The sequence below is a fragment of the Dreissena polymorpha genome, chromosome 15 (assembly GCF_020536995.1).
Source record: "Dreissena polymorpha isolate Duluth1 chromosome 15, UMN_Dpol_1.0, whole genome shotgun sequence".
Classification (NCBI taxonomy): Eukaryota; Metazoa; Mollusca; class Bivalvia; order Myida; family Dreissenidae; genus Dreissena; species Dreissena polymorpha.
The window spans coordinates 38,568,041-38,587,284 of NC_068369.1; the positions used below are offsets into that span (position 1 = coordinate 38,568,041).

Here is a 19,244-nt window from a genome sequence, read left to right on the forward strand (position 1 = left end):
CTTTCAGACGCAAACAGGAAGTAACGGTTTCCGAAGTTACGCATCTGATCGAGGCTCAAGGAATGGCGGTTCACGTGACGGAACGGATGTCAAGAAGCATAATCTATCTAGGTATCAAAACAGTAGTAATTATGGACAACAACAAAGACATTGTGAGTACTGTCATTACAATAATTATTACACTAGTGAATGCAGACGATTGAGTTCGGCTCAGTAGGAACGCGTAGACAGACACAAACATGTACTGATACACAACAAATTTAAAGAACTTGACAAGGTTTGTGAAAATTTTAATTTTAAGATTTGTATATGTACTGAATCCGTAATAGTGCTAAAATACGGTGATATAGACCGTGTCTTTGATGCCAGTATTAAAGTTTCTGATTACTCAGAACGCTGTCATAATATGTCATGCAATAATAATGATGTTTCAATCTCAATCCCTATTGCAACTGAAAGATTAAATTTCTGCGAGGATAAAGATAATTCAGCAGCGTCTACCTTAGAATTTTCAAAAAAGGGACTTCATATCGTAAGTTTAAATATTCAACACTTTTTGCCAAAACTTGATGATAATTAAGTACGTTTTGTTGTCCGAAAAATGTTATGTGGATGTTATTGGTTTTAGCGAAATATTTTTAAACGAAAATTTGTCTGATGTAAAATTAAATATTCCGAATTTTACATACATTCGTAAAGACAGAAGTCAGAAAAAAGGGCGGCGGAATCTTGCTTTATATAGGTAACCATGTACCATTTAAACATAGGCCAGACTTAGAGCCTGATGGGATTGAAGCAGTTTGTATTGAAATTTGCTTTAAAAACACGAAAAATGTAATGTGGATGTTATTGGTTTTTGCGAAACATTTTTAAACGAAAATTTGTCTGATGTAAAATTAATATTCCGAATTTTACATATATTCGTAAAGACAGAAGTCAGAAAAAGGGTGGCAGAATCTTGCTTTATATAGGTAACCATGTACCATTTAAACATAGGCCAGACTTAGAGCCCTGATGGGATTGAAGCAGTTTGTATTGAAATTTGTTTTAAAAACACAAAATCTTTTCTGTTAAATTTTATCTATCGTCCACCTAATGAGACGCAAAAATGGATAGAAATATTTAATGCGTTATTTGTTAAGTTTGAGGGTTTTAGACGCTGAGTATCACATATTAGGTGATTTCAATTTTAAATACTTTACTGACAGCAAGTCCTATGAATGCAAAATGTGGTCAAAAACGGTATTAAAGCATGACCTCTTGCAACTTATTAACACACCAACCAGAGTCACAGATAAATCGTCTTCAATAATTGATCATATATATACTAATCGAACTGACAGAGTAAGTACTACTTTTGTCCCACAAATATCTATAAGCGACCACTATCCGGTATGCATGACAAGGAAAATTAACTATAAAATCTCGAAGCAAGGCACTCACTCGAATATTAGATATAGATGCTTTAAAAAGTTTTCAATATCTGATTTCCAATTTGATCTATCAAATTCGCAACTAAACTTAATTGAAACTGTTCACGATCCTAATATGTCCCTTCAATCTTTATATACAATTTTAAATAACGTTTTAGAAAAGCACGCCCCTTACAAGCAAAAGAGAATAAAAAGCACACATATGCCAAAATGGATAAACAAAGAATTTATTAAAAGTATGTGCGATAGAGATCACTTCCACAAACTTAAAGACTGGAACAATTATGAACTGTTACAAAATAAAACTACGGCATTAATTCGCAAAAGCAAGAAAGAATATTACAACAATGCTGTTAAAAATGGTACTAGTACGACAAATATTTGGAAAAATTTGAAAATGATATCTAATTATGACAATGATCAAAACTGCGGAGTAAATTTGCCAAATAAAATTTTAGTAAACGGTGTGTATGTTGAGGACAAAAGTAGGATCCTAATTGCTTTAAATAAGCATTTTACTAACATATCAAATATTGTTGATAAGCTTAAATTTCACGAAGAAAACTTTGCTTATTTGAAGTTATATCTCGACAAATCTTTAAAACAGCACGAATTTTCTATAAATTACATTACCCCTCTCGAAGTAAGTATAATAATTGGCAATTTAAATGTTAACAAGGCTACGGGACTCGACGGGATCAGTGCAACATTATAAAATATTGTGGAGAGCATATTGTTTTACCAATTACCTCGATAATTAATAATTGTATTCGTACAGGAATTTTCCCCGATTTGTTAAAACAAGCATATGTTCTACCAATATATAAAGACTCAGACAAAGAGGACTGTAATTATTATCGTCCGATTTCAATTTTGCCAACTATATCCAAAATATTCGAAAGACATCTTTCAAATGAATTGAAAAAAATTCTTTCGAATAACAAATGTGTTGAATAAACATCAGTCAGGCTTTAGAAAAAATCATTCTTGCCAAACAGCACTGATTCGACTTATTGATGAGTGGCTCAAAGATGTAGGTAACGGTAATTGTATTGGTTCTGTTTTTATTGACATGAAAAAAGCTTTTGATTTAGTAGATCATGAAATTCTGTTATACAAACTAAAACTTCATCACTTTTCGGATGGTACCTTGTCCCCTTTTCATTTTTATCTTAGTCAAAGACAACAATGCGTTAAACTAGGAACTAGTTTTTCTACCCCTCTAACTACTAAGAGTGGTGTCCCTCAAGGTTCTATTTTGGGCCCTCTCTTGTATATGTAAATGATATTGGGTTATTACTAAACAATCAGACATAGACTTGTATACTGATGACTCGACACTACATGCTACAGGGGCCAATCCTTCAGAAATTCAAACTAACTTACAAAATGATATTTATTCCATACAAAAATGGTGCACCCTCAATAACATGATGATAAACCCTAGTAAATCAAAATGCATGCTTATTGGATCAAAACAAAAAATTAAGAATATCAACCTTGATCTAAAAATAGATAATAATGCTATTGAAAATGTCACTAGCCATAACATTTTAGGACTTTATATTGACAAACATCTGCAATGGAAAATAACTCTACTAAAAGATATCAAATTATCTCACTTTTGATATGAAGAAATTATTTCATAATTCATATATTCTAACATGTTTCGATTACTGTTGTACGATCTGGGGCAACGCAAATAAAACCAATTAAAAAATATTGAATATTTTACAAAAACGCGCAGCGAAAGTCATTCTACAAAAGCCAAATAGAACACCATCCAAAGAATTGTTTTTAAAGCTTAATTGGCTGTCGTTTAATAATATATGCAAATACTACACGGCAATCTTGATATATAAATGTGTCAACAATCAGACTCCAGAATATTTAAATAATATTATAACTTTTTCTCAAAATCAAAAATATAACTTAAGATCTGCCACCCATAGCGATATTGTTAATACCAAAGCAAATACAGGTTATAAGAAACGAGCTTTTTCATACCATACCATGGTTATTTGGAACAGTATACCGGTTGGAATAAGATTGGCATGCTCTATCTCTGCTTTTAAAAGGCAATATAAAGCACATTTATTTTCTAATCAATAATATGTCATATGTTGTTGTTGTCTTTTTTTTTCCTAATCAATGATATTTCATGTGTGTCTGTCTAAAAGGCAAAATGTGAGTTATGTATTGGTGTAAGAAAATATTGTTTAAATGTTTTACTTGGTATAGACCTATTTGTGTATGTTAGGTTTAGAAGCGCCACATTGTAAAAAAGTATTGATTCATCTGCATGATATGTATAATGCGTCATTGTCTTTATTTGTAACCTACTGTAAATAAAGCTTTTATTATTATTATTATTACAATCAATAATATTTCATGTGTGTCTATCTATGTTTGTTATGTATGGGTGTAAGAAAATATTGTTTGAATGTTTTACTTATTATAGACCTATTTGTGTATGTTATTTTAAGAAGGCCACATTGTAAAAAGGTATTGAATTCATTTGCATAATATGTATAATGTGTCATTATCTTTATGTGTAACCTTCTGTAAATAAAGCTTTTTATTATTATTATTATTATTATTATTATTATTATTATTATTATTATTATTATTATTATTATTAAAACTTATTACAAATATAATGGTTACACATATATGCGTAGAACTCGGCAACTTCAAAGAGAATGTACCATCCCGTAACATTCCGCCCCAATAAACCTCCAACTAAATGGGATTGACCTTTCATTTGTTTTGAAACAAAGTACGTTTCTGTGTACAGAGAATGTTTCAAGCAGTAGTTATCCCTGTATTGTTTCCTCAAGATCAGTTCGATGAGCATATGATCTAAATCCGTTTGAACGAGGAGTGTTTAATAGCAGAATGAGCGAGCGCTTATCTCGTAGTGTTACAGATACACCAAACACTGGGGTCGCATGCGAATACCGATTTGTAGGAGTAAATTGGTCAATTTACTAATCTGTATACGCGCAGGAAAATAGTCCGGGCGGTCGTTTGATAATGTACGAGTATAAATACGCGTATGGCAGCAATGGATTTCCACTTAATATAAAGAGAGACAGAACCGTTTTGTCACAATCGGATATTTTGTTTTAGTTTTGTTACGTTCAATTTTGTTGGACATTTGTGAATAGAAAACTTGTGGAATTGTTACAAGGAAGCAAAAACTCAGAAATGTTTGATGACAAAAACAGGTAATAGTAAGGTTAAATATAAACATACTTGGATATATATATATATTTTTTTTTACTTGATCACGAAAATTAAATAGAATTTAAAATTGTACACCTTTTTATAACAAATACGTGAGTAAATAAAAAAAACGAATGTGTATGACAATATACAATAAAGTATCAAAACTTCGTTAAATGTGTTTAGTTCGATGTTGCGTAATGGATAAAATGTCCGCCTAACGATCGGAAGGTCACGGGTTCAATCCTCTTCGGGGAGCGTTCTCTAGATCTTCCCCAAAGACACCAAGTGCTGGTTATAGGCCCAGGAAATGGACTCGAGAGCGTTTCTATAAGCCTGAGGCTTTCGATGCAATCGAGCTAAAATAAATAGGTTTTAACTAACATTGTTTAACAACTGACGTGTATTTAAAAGTAAGCACATTTCGCAATCGTACTTCCCGACAGCTGGCATAAATGTTGTCCCTGTGAGTTAGTGTGTGTCAGTGTGTTTTAAAGTAATTAGTTTTTTAATCTAACTATGTTCTCGAATGTCATATATTCTCATTAGCCCTTACAAAAGTGAACACAAGATAAAATACTTTACAAAATAAACTCAAACTTAAGGGTTTCTGTGAATATTTCAAATAAAATATATACGCATTTACATATGTTTTTTTTCTTGTTACTTGTTACTTGTTCACTTTACATTAAAATTAGTTTTACATTTTTAGTTTCCATTTTTAAAATAGGCTTTTTTATGAATAATTGGTTAAAATAAACCATTTATTATAATCGTAAAAGACAATTAACTGTCACCTTCTGTGATGTTATCATTTAAAAACAATTAACAATCACCTTCTTCGGCGTAATCATGCTTGTTTAATGTAATTTTTATTCTTGTGTGGTTTTAACTTGTATCGGGTACTTAAAACATGTGAATGTTCACAATTGCTTCCACGTGGCTTGATGATAACAATGTCTTCATGACGTTTAAAACAATATTAACTCAATCACCCAAATGAATTACTTCCCCTTTTTAGGGGTGATCGCTCAATGAACCCTTCTTAAATGACATGGCCAATAAATTGTGTTTTCCGTAAACATTATTATTATTATTATTATTATTATTATTATTATTATTATTATCATTATTATTATTATTATTATTATTATTATTATTATTATTATTATAAGAATAATAAAAATCACCACCATCAAAATCATCACCAGCTGCAGCATTTCCATCATCATGCCGATTACCCTTCAACAACTTCAATATTGTCGCCGTCATCGCGAAGGCTTTATCTTCATCTTTGGTGCCATCAAAACATCAACATAGTATTTGTTCAAGACAATTAAGCACCCATCAACAGCACGATGAACACTACCATCAATCTCTCCAATCGGGAACACATCGGTGGTCGGAGTCTGACTGATATATAGCGGCTTGTTGAACAGCCTAATTCGTTTAAAATGTTATTCTTCGGTCATTTACATAATAATAATAACAACAACAATGAAAATAATAATAATAATAATTATATAATAATAATAATATAATAATAATAATAATAATAATAATAATAAAAGCTTTATTTATAGAAGGTTACACATAAAGACAATGACGCATTATACATATTATGCAGATGAATCAATACTTTTTTACAATGTTGCCTTCTTAAAATAACATACACAAATAGGTATATAACAAGTAAAACATTCAAACAATATGTTTTGCACCCATACATAACAAACATGTTGCCTTTTAGACAGACACACATAAAATATCATTGATTAGAAAATAACATGACATATCATTGATTGGAAAATAAATGTGCTTTATATTGCCTTTTATAAGAGATAGAGCATGCCATTCGTATTTTAATTGGTATACTATTCCAAATATCCATGCTGTGGTATGAAAAAGCTCTTTTCTTATAACTCTGTATTCGTTTTGGTATTAACAATATCGTTATGGGTTTCATATCTTAAAGTATATTTGTGATTTCGAGAAAAAAGTTATAATTTCATTTAAAGATTCTCGAGTATCATTGTTGACACATTAAATATCGAGATTGCCGTGTGGTACTTACATCTTAACGAGAGCAAATTAAGCTGTAAAAACAAATCTTTGGATGGTGTTCAATTTGGCTTTTGTGGAATGACTTTCGCTGCGCGTTTTTGTAAAACATTCACTTTTGTTAAATTGGTTTTATTAGCGTTACACCAGATCGTACAACAGTAATCGAAAGTGGTATGAATACATGAATTATGAAATAATATCAGTTTACATATTTAATGTGCGATAATTCTTACGAACATCTAATCCATTTGTTGTGGCCTTATGTGCATATATAACAAATCAAATTATTGGCAAGGTTAAAAATTTAGTAATAATGATCGTGCACATATATCTATATACGAAATATATGTGATGCATAAGTATGAGTTTCTTATAACTTACAAAACCCTTACAGGATTGCTAGTTCTTTGACCATTTAAACTAGAAAAGTATGCATAACCGTACATTCAAAAAGTAAACATTGAAATGTCCAGTTCATAATTAAATAAGGGATTAGAATATTTTCATTCATGCTTTTGTTTCGTATGGTTTTATTTAAGTAGAGGTACGTTACTATAGGAATGGTGACTTTCAAACTATAGATTTAGAATTTTTTACTTTCTTTGAATTGTCTAAAATGTCATTCTTATTTTACATTGATGTTATCGTATACGCACTCACTGTGTGAGTTAAAAGGACTTGCGACATTTATAGAGAACCGCTCCTTTTTAAAATGTAAATCAACATGTTAGAAAAACTGAACAAGTATTTATGCATACAAGTGAAAGCATAATGTTTATGTCTGCATCAAATGTCTTAAATATTTTGTACTTAGTTTAATGCATTGTTTTATTTTGGCGGCTTATAATATAATATTAAATATTTATATGAACTTCAATGGCATATTCGTTGATATGCTCATTTCGGATAAATAGATCCACGCATAGTTTGAAAAATGAAAAAGTAAATTCCACAATAGTAGCCAAGTATTGATTCAAGCATTGTAATTAGATTGTTATTTAAGTTGGCGATAATGATACGTCGTGTGTGTGACTTACCTTTAAATTACATCGATTTAGTGTGGAATATATTTAACTTTAAAGCGGTTTATTTTTTTGTATGTAAAACAAATCTTGAGTCACGCGCTTGCCAGTTATGTACCTCAGAATTCGTTTCGATGAACTCTGTATCCTTATATTACGAACACTCGACATAAGGCGACTGGTAATGCATACCATTTTGAGAGCATTGCATTGTCATTTCGTAGTGAAAAGGACAAACTGCCGTGTTGAAAATTATGTTATTTATATGCACTCAAACATGTACCGGTGAATGTTCAAAATGCGGTTATTTGGACTTTAAAATATCTTATCATATCTTTGACTAGTACATCTGTATCAAATAATTCAACGTTTTAAATTTAATTTAAAAATCGCTGTTGACCTGGATCGGACTATATTTGAGGAAGAAAGTGTAAATGAGGTAAAGGCGGTTTTGTACATATATGAACTTTTCATGAGATATTGCATAAATATCATACTTGGTATTTATTTCTTGAAAAGGCTATGCGTATTACCTTATGACAACCTATATTGTTTTAATTAATGGTACATTATACAAATTATAGACGAACATGTAATGCTTTAAATTGTAAAACGAATACGTTTATCATGGCGCGGAAAACCGCATAATACGCATAGTTTCATTATGACAAGTGTTACGGTTAAATGCATTAACTTATCGTTACAAAGTATTGATTTCATCAGAAAATCGAATGCAGCACATAACATCCATACATTCTTTTTTTTAGTTCAATCATTTCAGAAACTTTATTTGTATCCTAAACATGTGATTCAATGGCGCGCTCAATGGAGAAATAAGTCCGTTGTAATATATTTAGATGACCGAGGGCGTATTAATTTCGGAAACAGTCTTTGTTGTTATTCATTTCTGGCTCAGCCTTATATCAAAGTCGCATAACGTGTTGATAGACATTTAACTGTCACATTTACTTCTAGTAGAAGTGGCAAAAGAAATAAACAGATAACTTGCACGTCCTTAGTTGATTTAACCTGGGTGTAAGTGTGTAGTCGCGGTTAGAGTACTGTTCTATGTATACCTTTGGTATTATCTAAACATTTATAATGCGACCGATGGGGCAAGAAAACCATTGTGTGATTACTGTCTGGATGGGGACCATTATGCTTTTCATTTCAAATAAAAGTTCGGCCTAACGTCTTCAGTCGACATTTTTATAAAAGTGTTTACAATATTGACCGCCACATGCTGGCATTTGGATGCTGAAAATATTAATTTAAGTATGTGCGTTAAAAGAACTAGCAATTAGTTAAAACCTATTTATTTTAGCTCGATTGCATCGAAAGCCTGGGGCTTATATAAACTCTCTTGAGTCCGTTTCCTAGGCCTAGAACCAGTACTTGGTGTCTTTGGGGGAAATCTTAAGAACGCTCCCACGGTGGGAATCGAACACGTGACCTCCCGATCGCTAGGCGGACGCCATAACCATAACTAGCAATTAGAAACGTGTTCTGAAAATCGACAGCTGGGTTTTGTGGTTTTCAACAGTATTTCAGTCAAATAACGGTGATAAGTTTATTCTAACTTTTCCGTGTTTTGACTGGTTTTCCAGTACTTAGTGTATATATTTACGCCAGTAACCGACAACTGCCCCTCACGATGCAGCGGCAAGGGTACGATTGCCGTAGAAATGTTTTCATAACCAATCCCTACAAAAGTTATGTAGCCGCACCGGAAATTGAACCCGCGATCCTCGTATTTGCAAAACAGCAAACTTCAAATGTATTTTTAAATCTTTTCTTCGAATGTCAATAACTGCAAATAGCTGAAATCAGCACTAAATTTATCAAATAACAAATGCAAATATCTGAAATCAGCACTAAATTTATCAAATAACAAAGGCAAATAGCTGAAATCAGCACTAAATTAATCAAATAACATTATGTAAGGCAAAAAATAAATAACCAAAATGACGTCATTATACCGCGAATGTTAAAAGTGTTACACTATTTTTGCACCAAAGCTTTTGATGTTGCCTTCTGGTGAAGATGCGATAAAAAAAGATTTTCAATGCCAATCGTTTTAACAAGAATATATATTTACCAGCCATGGTATTATTTATCAGACATGATAAGATGGTAGTTGAGTATAGTTTAAACGTGGGTATTCACTATTTCTTGAATTCAGGTCATGGGCGTGTCTCTTGTTTATCAGTAGTTTCCAAACATTAAACAGATAAAACGGTACATTTTAGTAACAATTTACTAATTCTGTCGCATCCTGATTAACAAGTGATGCTTGGAAATCCGCATTTACGGAAGCGTCGATGGTTTTATCTCCACAATCTTTGTTAAATAGACGGGAAATTTACATAGCATGCTAAATGAATGACAAACTGTTGATTTAGATCAAACGCGAGAAGAAATGTGCTGATGGATTAATCTCCTATCTCGGTAACGCCTTTTTAAAATATAGCTTGCAATTACTCGCCCCTGGCGTCCTCTTTTCATATTGCATTAGTTTTTTGTCTGCCGATTCCTGGCTATGCGACCCGCATATCTGGGGGATGTCTCTCACTAAAATAAACAATGTGTCTAAAAAAAGGCGTGGACTCATGCACGTGTTATATTATACAACTGAAAGGATTTAAATCTGTCGTATCTATTAATAATTCGTCTTGCACTTGAATCGAAATTAAACTGAAATATGACCATGTGTAACGCAAAAAAAATACAATCTATCATACGGTTACTTATATCACATATCCAAGATTTGTGAAAGGAGTGAGTTCGCAAATTGAAATGTAATTGTAGACGCGAAGGCAGATACTTTTAATAACGCAGGGAGTCATATAACAATTTATCATATAATTTAAACATATTCATTTTAGCTCGATTGCATTGAAAGCCTAAGGCTTATTTGAAACGCTCTCAAGTCCGTTTCCTGGGGCTAGAATCAGTACTTGGTGTGTGTGTGTGTGGGGGGAGGTCTAAAGAATGCTCCAACAGTTTGACCTCTGATCTCCCGGTCGCTAGGCGGACACCATAACCGCTTCGCCATGGCGACCCATATCGTTTAATAGCCATTGGAAAACGAATGCTTATATCATGAAGCTATAAAGGCTAATATATTCGTTGAAGGATGTGTAATCATTTCACGCATTTCCCAAGTACATTGTAATTGTCCGGATTTTGATTGCCTCATTTATATATGTCACAAATATGGAATGATATATGGGGTGGATGTGAACTATTTTTTGAAAATCATGTTGATTGGGGGTGGTGTTAAAATGAAGGTAAAATACATAAATACTGAGCAAAACAATTCAAGTTTGAAGAAATGAAAAAATCACTTGTATTTTATGTAAACAAATTATAAAGCACAAACTCAGAAACATGTTTGTATATCTTTTTGGGTTTTAAGAAGTTTCGGCAGTTTGTTATCATGCACAACTTTTTGACATGCAGAACATGAACATTTTTGCTGATTATAATATACAAAAGTGCTTGAAATAAAGACAGGTATACGAGCAATCTATACAAATACAAAAATTGAAAGGTCACCGTAGATGATTTCATTTTAAAAAGGTGCTTAATTATAAGTTACTACCAAAAATAACAGTTCACAGTATTTATAAGTAAATATAGATGAAACAAGTACCGAAATCATCATCTCTCAATTGTATATTTTCTTATTTGTATATTTAGTTATTTCTCGACATACGGTTGTTTTTTTATTATTATTGGGAATACTGCCGTAATTGAATCAGTAATTCACATATAATAATATATCAATATAGAAAATAGTATATCTCTAACGCAACAAGCGATATTTACTTTACTTCATCTTTGCGACAAAGTAAATTAAGTACCATGGGGTGGACATGATCGTACATGCATAAAATTAATAATTCACACGCATGTTTATATTTGAAATATACTAATGCATTTGCGTTTGGGCATACAGGGTAATTCGTCTTGTGTAGTGAATGGTGCGTGTACATTTAATCTAATAGTTATTGCTATTTTGTTAATTCGTTTTCATAACAAATTTTAATTATTTGTAAACAACACATTTATATGTATCAACATATTCAAACATGTATCAACATATTCAAATATGAATCAACATATTCAAATATGCATCAACATTTTTAAATATGCATCAGCATATTCAAATATGCTGCTCCATATTCAAATATGCATCAACACATTCAAATATGAATCAACATATTCAAATATGCATCAAAATATTAAATATGTTTCAACATATTCAAATATGCATCAACATATTCAAATATGAATCAACATATTCAAATATGATTCAACATATTCAAATATGATTCAATATATTAAAATATGCACACTCAAGACATCATTTAAAAGAGCATAACGTCTTTAACACATTTTGAGACATTTTTAACGTTCTCTTTACTGTGGTTTGGTTTGGGTAACTGCCAAACGTCATGTCTGGAGAACTTCAAAAGACAACATTTCAATAGATTAAACAAACACTTACTCTGTCATTTATGTTCGGGCGTTCGAATTTGTTATTCCAATTGTCTTTTGTTTCAACCTTACAATCCTTTTACATTTTACCCATGGAACCTATTTTGATAAACTATATTTTGTAAAGATGGATTCCAACTTCTCATGAATCACTATTATTTACAATTTTCTATAAATGTTTGACAGCATCTATGGTTTTCTATACAATTAAATTATACCTATTATAGTGTGTTATTAACAAATGCTTTTTTGACAATAGCGGTCTTCTCACGTTATATGTACCAAATGTTCTTGTCATGACATTTAAATTTCGAATCTAACTTTGTATGTGTATGTGTGTTTCAGACAAATGACGTCCACAGTCACGTATATATGTGTGTTCGTACTGGCCACCTCCGTATGTCTGTCCGGCGTCTCTAAGGCGTATATAGACTGCTCCATGGAGTGTCTCTTTGCAAAATTTCGACAGCCTACAGTGTGCGAATGCAACTACAATGTCAAGTCGCACTGGGGGAAGCGCGCACCGAGGACGCAAACACACAGTGGTCTGCCTACGTTTAGATACGGGAAAAGGGCGGCTTTCTTTGACGACTCTGATTTAGAGGAAAAGGACAGGTAGGTTCGTTACACCAATACACATCAATATACTGAGTAGACAAGTATAATTTATGTAAAACAAGATGCTTTTTTGAGACATTGTGGACGTTGACTGGTCTGATATAAAATGCTTAAGTTTCTCTTTTCCTCTTGTGCACGCATTCATCTCGCACACTGCTACATGTACATGAGATGTGTAACTTGTTCATTTGATAACGTTAATGTTTTCTTGTAATTTCAACGCATAGCCGTTCAAAATGACTTCTTACTCATAACCCATCTCTGACCAACGGGTTTGTAAAAAGAATAACAAGACGCATGCGCGAACTGAACCATGTAGGTATTTAATCAGGACAGCGACACCTGAGTCGGTATCAAAGTAACTCATCCTTTGGGATTAATAAACAAGACGGCGACACCTGAGTCGGTTTCAAATTGACAGTTGCTATGGGATTAATAATCAATCATTCTATTAACGAAAGCTGTGTATGACGATTATCCTGTCATGTGGAATACAAGTACTAAATAGCGGTTTCAATTAAAGGGGTCTTTTCACGTTTTGGTAAATTGACAAAATTTTAAAAAGTTGTTTCAGATTCGCAAATTTTCTATTTAGTCATGATATTTGTGAGGAAACAGTAATACTGAATATTTACCATGCTCTAATATAGACATTATATGCATCTTTTGACGATTTAAAAACCTGAAAATTATAAAGCGTTTAAACGCGAAACGATTGAACAATTTGAAGAGTTCTGTTGTTGTCGCTATATTTTGTGAAAACTACGATAATTGCTTATATATAAGATAAAATACATCTGACATTGTATGCGGAAGAATGGTCGAGGGGTCTAAGTCGGAGACTTTTTACGCAAGGACTCCAGGGGTCAGTGGTTCGAGTCCTATTTTCTTTTTTTAAATTTTATTCTTGATTTTTTTACTGGTGCTTTTTAGAGCAAATGTTTACATTTATCAATAGAAAGCATTTAATTACAAACTTCAAAACATGCCAAAATCTGTGAAAAGGCCCCTTTAAACCTGTAAATAAAATATAAACTGAGATTACCGATACAATCGACTTTGACGCTTATCATATTATTACAAGCCATTAAAGCCGTTTGCACGCGGTTTAAATTTCATTATAAAGTTAAATTGAATATTTTCAAAAACAAATATGCAAGTGCTATTGTTCATTTGATACGAGCTGTTTTATTATTTATGACATATCTGTTGGTAAGGAGACGCGCCTGTTACGTTGTTAATTATTCAAAATTTACTGATTAGAGTTTATTAGTTTGAAATACCAAACAATCTCTAGAGTATTCTACTGAAACCCCGCATAATAAAATATTGTAAAATAATGGTGTGTTTATTAGGAAAATTGCGTTGTTAACTATTATCTCATAATTAAATGGGTCATTGTTATCAGTTTTCCCGGTCAAAATATCAGAAAATCTAGATTTATTGTGCGAACTTATTTATTTACCAATTATTTATTGGACAACCTAAACGCTATATTCATAGATATATGTTTCATACGTCATGCGTTATTTGTTGACTTATTTGAAAGTTGTTGGCGATGGCATTTATGGCAGAGCCGCAATTTCGTCAATTATGGCGGAGAGTAATAAATTATTCAATTTTCAAAAATGCATAAAAAGAGTCAGTAATGAGTTTAAAATTAAAATGTAAAGCGTCTGATCAGTACGAACGTTGTCGATATAAAACATGGTAAAATGAATATTTGAACACGGCATGAGCAAACTTGCATATACAACTACACAACTAAGAAAATTATCCGCAGGTTAGTTTTGGCGGAGCAAACACATTCTTTAGAGTTCGTGAAAGGGTAAAACCAGGGGGCGGGGATTTTTTTTTACTCATATGACTATAGTAAAACCTTGTTAACTCGGTTTTTCATATTTTGGCCAAGTTTGAAAATAGTTTCAGAAACATCTCACAAGTTGCTGAGGGCAGTTCAGTTCCCTGAAGTCTTAGGTGGACGATCTTTGGCCCCTGGTAATCTTGTTTTCATATCAATGATTAGTCTAGTAACTGCTTTCGTTGAAATCGAAAAAATGGAAAGAACGCCTCAATATAAACTAGATTACTAAATATAAACACACTGAGCATTAATGTGCTTTCATTTAAATGCATTATGTGCAGAACATATTTAAACCTAAAAATAATACAAATATATAAAGAAACATGCCACACACCTGTATGGACTGCACAGGCTTATCTGGGAGGACACTTTACGCAAATGCATTAAACCCCCTTTTCCCAGAGCGAGGCTCATTTACTTTTAAGGCGGTTTATTATCGTCTTCTCAGGCTGCCATCGTTACTATTAAGTTTTTGGGTTTGGTTTATTGTAGTAGTTTTAAGCTATGGAAAAAATATGTTGCATTAGTGGTTCGGTTTGACAGGTAAAATGACTTTTATTACAACAAACTTATATTGTATCGAAATGATAATTATTTAACTATTGCAATGGGTTGATTTTCTATTTAAATATAAAAAAATATTGTTTGTGCAACATTTTATGATTCTTTTATTCGTAAATTTAACTATATTTTCCATTACTTACATTGACAGAAGGGTAAAGTATGTAACTTTAAAATATCAATAAAAAAATAGAGGAATTGTAAATGAGTAATATTTCATTGGCCGCGTTTGCAACGTTATGACACTTTAAATACTTCAAAAGTAGCACAAAATGCGTAGCATAATATTAGTCATATGATATATTGAAATGTTCGCATGATAAACCTTTCTTAAGAAATTTGTCATATTTTAAAATTGCGCTCAATATACAGTCATATGTGACGTTATACATGTAAGTAAGGCCCTAAAATAAGACATGTCAACACTGACTAAGACTCTATGTTTTTAAACATGGACATTTTCTGACATTAACAAACTTGCTGAAGTTTGGCGCTTCAAACGAAGTCGCGATATAAAGATAGTCACCAAACGCCAGTTTTGCTACTGTTGACGAATCATTAAAATGCCACAGCAGGCATAAATGAAAGCAATGCTCTTACATATATACGGTTTCGAATTCCTTGCGTACCTTGTCGTGTGCGCTATTATATCTAACTATCGGGCTATACCAGTACTCAATGAACTAAAAAATCACCATGTAAATGACAAAGTACAATTGTACATGTTAACAATGTTTATAAGCTTATTAATAAGCTCAGCAAATAACTTCAAATATTTACGTTTCTATGACTTAGTTGCATTGATTTCAGTATTTATTTCACGTAACTATAAAGTAGGTAAGCTGACATTTTTTGCTTCATTTGTTTTCTTTTGAAACTTTGAACAAGCTGTATCTTAAAACTGTAAAATACCTTTTCATTTAAAGGGACCGTCAACCACGAATGACGAAATAAGAAAATTCTAAAATACCGTATTTTTTTACAATTATTAGTTTATATTGATTAAAATATCACGACTGTTATATTACATTACTTGAAAAAAGTCTTTGAGTTTTAATATTTTCAGTATATTCGGTAAAACAATTTAAAGGGTACAGGTACCAGGTAACTACCATTTAACTATAAATAACGCAAGTAGATTGATCATCATCGTCACGTGGTAAACCCAGGCAAATTGTGCATGCGTAGTGAATTGTATATATTTTATATTTAAAATGATCAATCTACTTGCGTTATTTATAGTCCGTTTATCATTATGTCACCTATTTTCGCGATGTACTTTCGATTTCACATCGAGAAATTGTATTACCGAATATACTGAACCTATGAACTTTTTTCAAGTAATTTACTATTTCAGTTGTTGGTCGCTTTAAGCTAATCAATGCAGATCACACCTGACCACAAAATATGAGTAAATAATAACGCTTATAAAGGAAAATCGCTCTAGGAAAACGGGGCTTAATGAATATCGACACAGGCTAATCGGGGACGACACTTTCCGCCTAAATTGGTTTTTCGCTAACTAAAGGAGAAACGTCCTTTTAACACAAAGAAAGCCATAAAAGCCGAAAGTGTCGTCCCTGATTTACAAGTGCGATGCTCAAATGCAGACACTAGTGATGACAATATGGCTGTTCTTGTTTCAGATTTGACGAACTCAGTGCAATACAGGACGAATTCTACCCGGGCCTGGACACGCGGAAGTGAACGTGAAACGACCATCCGCTCGGCTCGTGTTCTTCGAGTCATAGCATCAACATATTGAAATATTAAATAGGCAATAGAGACACATTGCGCTTTGTTTAAGCTTTCCTTAAGTCATTGTTGATGTTTTTCTTTTAGTCTACTACTAGTGGTATAATTAACTATAAATAATTATGTACGATTCTAATTATTTAGATAAAATACATGATTAACCAAAAGAAACACGTATTCTTACTTATTCATCAATTTCAAAGAAGTTTGTGTGAAGCTTTTACTGGATTTTTTTTTAAATAAAACAACACTGAGTATAATTATATTAATCAACCACCTTACATCTCCTTTACTTAGAGCGCGTAAAAGTACTAAGAACTGCATATTGTAAATATTTGCCCTTTCCTTTTTAGTTTGGCAAAGCGATTTTCTGTATTTATAATTGAACTATATACTATCATGGTGTACATTTGTTTCATGTTTATTTATATTTTTAATATATTCAAAGATATATAAACAATAATTTGAAATAACATACCCAATAATTCGTGTTATATGTTGGTAAGTCTTCGTATAACGTTTACAATAAACACCTAAATGACTAGTCAATTTATTTAGTTTGAAATAAAATAGAATGATGAAGATAACGATTTTGATCATACGAATTACAATTACGATAATGATTATGAAAAGAAAGACAACAACAAAGACGGGAATGCAGATGATGCTTCTGATAATAGGTTTGATGAGCTGGATAAAGATACGGAAGAAGAGGAGAACGAAATCAATAATGATGATGATGATGATGATGATGATGATGATGATGATACTACTAATGATGATGATGGGGATGAGGATGAGGAGGAGGAGGATGATGATAAGGAGGAGGATACTGATGATGATGATAATGATGATGATGATAATGATGATGATGATGATGATGAGGTTGATGAGGATGATGATGAGGATGAGGATGAAGAGGATGATGATGATGATGATGATGATGATGATGATGATGATGATGATGATGATGATGATGATGATGATGATGATGATGATGATGATGATGGTGATGATGATGATGATGATGATGATGATGATGATGATAAGGATGATGAGGATGATGATGAGGAGGAGGAGGACGAGGAGGACGACGATGAGGACGACGAGGAGGAGGAGGACGACGACGATGACGATGACGTTTATGATGATATAAAGCTCGTCGAAACTTCTTTCATCATTTCATGAATATTCTGCTTTTTATCACATTCGGTCTAGTTTAAGTCGGAACTCTAAACATTAGCAGCGCACACCGGCAAGCAATCACTTATTTTGTTTTATCTTAAAAAGACATCTCACGAGCATCTTAACCTGCCAGATCATGTTTCTGAGAGCGTCCGCAATAGCAGTTCAATAAAGGAAATAAGGATTTGTCGTGTCTTCTTGGTTAAAACAATGCCTTACTCATTTACAACCAAATAACAAGAGAACAATAATCAATGGCGTGTGTTCAAAACTTGCACTATATATATTTCTGAAAAAAAAGTAAAACAAGCTGCGTATCAACCGACAAATATATCAATAATAGCATTTCATCTATAAAAGGATTACGCAATTCCCAAGCCAATGTAACATTAACGTGCATGTCAACATTTTAACGAATATATTGACATTCCACTAATCGAATACCACATCTGCGCATTGTTATCTGATATAAAACAATAAAAAACGGAAACCATAATGTATCGCAATAAGACATTGACTAAAATGCATTTACTACATGATACATCCTTTTGTTAGAGGTACTTTATAAAATCCCATAATATTGAAAATGTTTTTCTAAGAGATGCGTTAACTTAATTTGCCAAGCATGTGGGAAAAACACGACAGTCATGTAAACATTAAAATGAACTACATGTATATGTATTCACCGAGTGAATATAATCTGCGGTTTGCGATAATAAAAGTCTCGATGGTCTCTTTCTGGACAAAGCCCAATAACATCAATTCTTTAAATATAGCGTTCTTATTAAATGAGCAAATAATCAATAATACGAAAAATTCTTAATAAAGACATATCAAATTACGACTCATTATACCTGTAAAAAACGTTAGTATTGTCATTATTAATTCATAGTTGAATCAAATTAGTCAATTATGCAACGTTCACATATATACAATGATTTAGACACAATTAATATGTATATAAAATTAAGCAGAGAGCATACCGAAGAAAAAGACAAAAGTATTAAACCA

General features: G+C 32.2%; 1 protein-coding gene across 2 annotated transcripts; it reads left to right on the plus strand.

Annotated features, from left to right (window-relative positions):
* The first annotated feature begins 4,342 nt into the window (after positions 1 to 4,342).
* On the plus strand, positions 4,343 to 17,453 carry LOC127860937 (uncharacterized). 2 transcript variants are annotated; one of them, XM_052399253.1, is made up of 3 exons: positions 4,343 to 4,663; positions 12,596 to 12,865; positions 16,940 to 17,453. In XM_052399253.1, exons 1-3 carry the CDS (start codon positions 4,644 to 4,646, stop codon positions 16,998 to 17,000), a joined length of 351 nt encoding a protein of 116 aa, XP_052255213.1. In that variant the 5' UTR covers positions 4,343 to 4,643; the 3' UTR covers positions 17,001 to 17,453. The 2 variants fall into 2 exon arrangements, with proteins under 2 accessions (XP_052255213.1, XP_052255214.1); XM_052399254.1 differs by lacking the exon at positions 4,343 to 4,663 and adding an exon at positions 7,952 to 8,186.
* Positions 17,454 to 19,244: the final 1,791 nt, after the last annotated feature.